This window comes from Gavialis gangeticus, unplaced genomic scaffold (assembly GCF_001723915.1).
Source record: "Gavialis gangeticus isolate Ggan-Ray unplaced genomic scaffold, GavGan_comp1, whole genome shotgun sequence".
Taxonomy (NCBI): Eukaryota; Metazoa; Chordata; order Crocodylia; family Gavialidae; genus Gavialis; species Gavialis gangeticus.
The window spans coordinates 160,476,178-160,481,986 of record NW_017729024.1 but is presented as its reverse complement, the minus strand read 5'-3'; the positions used below and the strand labels follow the sequence as shown (position 1 = coordinate 160,481,986).

The window sequence follows — 5,809 nt, the reverse complement described above, 5'->3', positions numbered from 1 at the left end:
GGGGGTATAGGGGTGCTGCTTCTGCCTCTGTGCATACCCCCAGGCATGAGGGGCACATGCCCCCCAGATTTATACACAAGGCAGAGGTGGGCTGCTGCCATTGTCCTGGGAGTCGTGCGATGCCATGCTGTGCCTCCTGCCAACAGGCAGGCAGGGGATGCGGCCCCCGGGGCAAAGGCAGCAGGGCACAGAGCCCCAGCACACAGCAGCAGCCCGCTTTGGCCTCGCACCCAAATATGCCTCTCCTGGGGTGCTGACAGCGACAGGAGTGCCCCCCACACTCCTGGATGAGCCGCTCTCAGCTCCATTCCATGACCTGCCCCAGCCCCAAGGCCCAATTCACCCCAGCCCCTGCCTCTCTCCCCCCATGGGGGCCTCAATCTGCCCCTTCCCTGCTACCCCCCTCCCCTTCCCTCCCCTTCACAGACTTGCCTGCTGGGCACTGCTCTGCATGACGCGGGCTCTGCCATGGTGACAGCAGCGGAGCGGAGCCTGGGCGCAGGCTCCAAAACCACACACGTGATTAACGCATAAAAAAAATTAACACGAATAACAACGAATGCGTTAATTGTGTGCATTAATCATGATTCATTGACAGCCCTCCTATTTATATTATAAAACTGCTGAGTATTGCTGGAACTACGTTAAGATGCATTCTGCCAAAGATTTTCAGCAAGTCTTAATTTTTTCCTATAGCTCAGTTTCCAACATTTGGAGAATTAGTACTGTTTTTTTCAGGTCATGAAAAGATCTCAGGTTAGCTTTTTTTGTCTGTCTTTTGTGGAAATGTGTGTTAATATTTACTGTTCCCAATTTGTAAAATTGCTTTCCAGAAATGAGAGCAGGTACGTCCCTGTCTCTGAGTCTCCCTGTAGGTTTTCAGAAGGTTTACTATTGTACTTCTAAATTTCTTTAAATCCTTTCCCCCCCCTCAAGTTTGTTAGAAAAAAATAAATAAAGCATAAGCAAGGTGAATTGTGAAACTACATAGGCAGAAAGCGCTGTCACATGGACAGGATAACCCCACTTAAAAAAGTCATATTATAAGAGTTATTAAGAGATATTATTAACAGGAAATACCAGTCAAAAAGACTGTATCAAAAATTTGTTTTAGATAGTCTGCCTCTTTGCTAGGCTCCCATGACCATGGTACCCAAATATGGCTATAAGTTGATGATACCGGAACAGTTGATAAAACTAGTGCATTTAGAGTTTGCAGGAGCTAGGGCCTATATCTGCGCTGCATATTAGGACTGTAACTTCATCCACTAACCAAGACACTTACACTGCAGAGGGTGTGGACCCATGGCATATTACTCCATAGTAAGTAAACCCAGTACATTTTCTATGTGTAAATGTCCTCTGCAGTAAGAAGTGGGTGCCTGTGCACTAGGTGAGAGGCAGCTGGTTTGCGCCAAGTGGATGGTGACAGTCAAGTGAAATCGGCAATGGTAGAGAACATGATACATCCAACAAAATAAATCTACTTTGGACTTCCTCCAAAATGGTCATCCTGGTCACCATTCCTACTTCCTCCTTCACCTACTGCCTCATTCCATACAATTTGCTTGTTCTTCTTGAAGTGTTTCAACCTCTGGTAACTCTTTCAGATCCAGTTCTTCTATTACCCTAAAAAAATTGCTTGAATTGTGGATTTTCAAAAAAACTCCCCCATAATTATACTGAGAGATCCAGGCATGCTTATATGAGCTCACTGTCATGGTTGAGCAGCCTTCTGTCAGATCCATTTTTCAGTATGTCTGTAGTGTGTTGTGCTTTTATGTAGGATCTTAGTCTAGCATGAGTCCTGACTCCTTTTGCTTGTGAGCTTACTGAGGAGGGAGGAATGATGGAAGTTTCTTTTTGGTTAAAAGGTGGCTCTCTGCCTGTGTGTAGGGGGTAGTGCTCCATGCTGGAATCTGTCTGGGCTAGATAATACCATGCATCAGGGCAATAAAAATGCAATAAACTTGGTTGCAATTTGTAAAGGGATACCTTTTAGCCTGTTGTTGTGGCTCTGCTGCTTGTAGTTAAGGTTCCTGCAGGTATGTGAGGAGGGGTGTCCGTCAGGTTACAGTATGCGTCACACTGCTGTCTCGCATAGCGTGTTAGGAAAAAAAATTATAGCACCTGACCAGTATCGTGCTTGTATAAAAATTGGAACTAGAGGAATTCAGATGAGATCACACACAAACCTCATTGAACATTAATGAAGCAAGTGGATTTGTTTTTGCCGTATAACGTTAGAGTGAATTTTCCACATTAGCAGTAGACTTCCAGGAGTAAGCTGCAGGCTGATTACCTGGCACTGAGGTAACAAATTGCACAGGCCTGCTTGTTGCCCTGGTAGTTTAAAAGAAATTCATCTGATCTGACTTAAGCTACTGCTAGTCCTTGAACACATGCAACAAATGATCCATTTTAAGTTACTGGTAGGCACCTCGAACATCAACAAGCAAGCAGCGAGTGTTTTGGTTTTTTAATTGTTTTTTATTTTCCCTTTAAGAGATAGTAAATGAGTGGGCAGGGGGAGTTGATGAACCCTGGAGAGATCACCAGGATCAACTTCTCCACCTGTTTTCTTTTGCCACAGACCAACGAGTGGAACAAGAATGATGACCGGCTGCTGCAGGCTGTGGAGAATGGCGATACAGAGAAAGTGGCTTCGCTGCTGGGCAAAAAGGGAGCCAGTGCCACCAAACAGGACAGTGAGGGCAAAACTGCGTAAGTCTGTCTACTCTAAGCTGGTCTAGCATGCTCAAGGGAGAGGGAGGGGGGAGACCCCTTGGATTCATGTTTCTTTTACAGGATGACCTTGAGAGCAGCAACTATGAAACAAAGATTAACCTGGAATTATACCTCCTTCCCTGCTCTTCCCCAACCCACCCCAGCCTAAGTACACAGCATTAGAGACCATTTTCAGCTTGTGCATGGCTTCATTTAGAGTTTAATATTAACCAAATGCCAGTGCAGGATGTCAGTGCTTTGAACTGCCATGCATCCAGATTGGTGTCCTGACTGGAGTTCTTTGGGGCAAGGCTCCAGGATGACATGGGGCAGTCTGGATTATAAACTCCAGAAAGGCATTAAGTGTTGGGAGCTCCCCCCCCACACTGCCCCCAGGCCAGTTGAGTTTAATTCACCTAAACTGGAGTGAAAACTGCTGGTAACTTTGAATTGGAAATTTTTTTAGGAGAGTTAACCACAAAGATATTGGCACAAACTGCTAGTGAAAAACCGGCCACCAAGGGACCACAGTCCCTTATACTGTATGTAGAACAGAAAACCTGCTTCGTGGACGTACAAGAAATGTCTTACTTCTAGCAAACTGTTAGAAAACAAGTAGATTTTAAAGGCTACAGGGAGATGCAGAGAAAAATAACCATAGTTTCTTGGAAGAGGCAGCTTAAGATGGTTTATGCTAATATGGTTTTAAGAGTCTACCTTTTAGGCTGTATTTATGGAGTCATGCTCTTGCTCCTTGCTTGGTTTGTTTCAGTTTGGTGCATCTTTTTTATTTCGATTTGGCATATGAAAAACTGAGTGATGGCATGGACTCCTAATGACCTGAAATGACTTACCCATGGAATTCCTAATTACTAGTTACTTCAGCTGGGCTTTCTCCTCATTTTAGTATGGTTTTAATTAAGTGGCATTATGTACATGCTTTGTTTTGAAACAGAGAATCAGACATCATTTAGTTGTATCTTATCAATCAGTTGAGCTCCTGTAATCACAGATATGTCTAATGTTCCACTTTTTACTTTTGTCTACGTAGCACTAACTTTTAGAATTTCTTCTGTTGTATCCTCCATTGTAGCTAGTTAACCTCTCTTTCTGTGGAAGGTTTTATGCATGTCAAAAGCAATATCATAATACAAATTGGTCTGTAAAACCAATGGGAATTAATATTATTCATCAAGATCCATGAGCCTGTTGTTTCTCAAGCGCAGGTTTGTTGTCACTCCAGGGCCATGTTGCAGTTTTCTTCTACAGCCCTGGAGGTAATGGCTCCATGTCCATTTGGGAGGAGGTATCAAGTGAGGCTCCCCAGGGGTTTGCCCTGGGTAAAGTACTGATCAATATATCTTCATTAATGATCTGGATGATGGGATCAAGTACATGATTATCAAATTTGCAAATGACACCAAGTTGGCTGGAGTTGCAAACACTGGAGGACAGGGTAGGATCCAGAATGACCTGTATAGACTGGAGAAATTATCTGTAGTCTATCTGATGAGATTCAACAAGGAGAAGTGCAAAGTCATGCTCTTGGCTGGAATAATTGCATGTACAAATGCAGACTGGGGAATGGTGCAGTACTGAGGCTGCAGTTCTACAATGAAAGGCCCAGGGGTTGCAATGGACCATAAACTGAATATAAGCTAACAGTGTGCTCTTGTTGAAAAAAAGCCAACAGCATACTGGTTAGTATTAATAGAAGGATCACTTGCAAATCAAGGGAAGTGATTCTTCTGCTCTGTTCAGCACTAGTGAGGCCTCACTTGGAGTACTGTGTCCTGTTTTGGGCTCCTGAGAGGCAAGACCTATGAAGAAGGGCTGAAAGAACTAGGTTTATATAGCTGGCAGAAGAGACGGGGGGAGGGATTTGATAATAGCCTTCAAATACCTGCAAGGTGATTGTAGAGGGGATGGAAATTAACTTTTCTCTGTGGCTGTGGAGGACAGGACTAGGGCTAACAGCCTCAAGTTGCAGCAGGGAAAATTTAGGTTGGAGATTAAAAGGAATTTTCTAACAATGATGGTGCTGAAGTATTGGAACATGCTACCTAAAGAAATTGTATAATCTCCATCCTTGGAAACTTTCAAGAGCAGTTTAGACCAGGGGTCAGCAACCCCTGGCGGAAGCTCCAGTGTGTTGCATGCAAAGGCATTTTGCTTGGCACATGCGCCTTGCATCTTCTCCATCACCTGTGATGAGCAGCCTGGGCTCCATGGTGAGTGGCAGGGGCCTGCCCAGAGCCCAGGCTGGCTGTGGTAAACAGCCAGGAGGCTGCACCAGAGTCTGTAGAGCTCCAGTCCAGCTCATTACCAGCAGCAAGTGCATGTGCACCTCAGGACAGAGAAGGGGTTGGGGCTGTGCTGCCACAACAAGGATCGGGCCCCTTGCAGCTCCCCCACTACAGTCTTACTAGTCAAGGTTGCAGGTGTTTTTGGCACTCTGCCCAAAAATGTTGCCAACAGATGGTTTAGCTGGGATGGTTTAGTCACATGATCCTGTCTGGAGCAGCGGGCTGGACTAGATGACGGTATGAGGTCCCTTCCAGCTCTACTTTCTTGTGATCCTATATCCATTGCAAGCTATAATACTTTTGTTTGTAACCATGAGGCTAGTTGTCCTCTTAACACAGAGGCATCTTTGTGACTTTTATAACAATGCCATTACTTGTTCGAAGCAATTAAAGGTCTGTGTTCTCACTAGTCTGAAAGGTTAATTTACCTAGCATTTGATTTAAAATATTTATTTGTAGTAATTTCAAAGCCCGAGAGAGCATCAAAGTAAATGCTGATCCTTTTCTTTGGCTACATTTGTTTTATTCAAGACCCTGCTTTCAGCGCTTACTCTTCCTTGCGTATAGTGGCAAACTTAAGAAATGCTTAAGTTGTTTCACCACTGAAAAGACAGAGTCTGACAAACGAATAAATTGTTGGGGGCAGGTCTGGAGGAGTACACATACTCGCACACATTGAGCCCATATTAGTGTGCCTTGTTGCTGTTGAGCTATGGCTCATGAGTTTGTGTCATGGTTTCTGTTGCATAAATTGCTGATTTTATCCCCTGGAGGCT

The 5,809-nt window shown here is 44.4% G+C and overlaps 1 protein-coding gene across 3 annotated transcripts in view; it reads left to right on the top strand.

Annotated features, from left to right (window-relative positions):
• The window catches only part of RAI14 (retinoic acid induced 14), a 192,470-nt gene that overhangs the window by 118,781 nt on the left and 67,880 nt on the right, over positions 1–5,809 (top strand). For all 3 annotated transcript variants that reach the window (XM_019517982.1, XM_019517984.1, XM_019517983.1), the window contains exon 3: positions 2,594–2,724. In XM_019517982.1, coding sequence (XP_019373527.1) covers positions 2,594–2,724 — 131 coding nt within the window. The remainder of the gene's footprint in view (positions 1–2,593; positions 2,725–5,809) is intronic.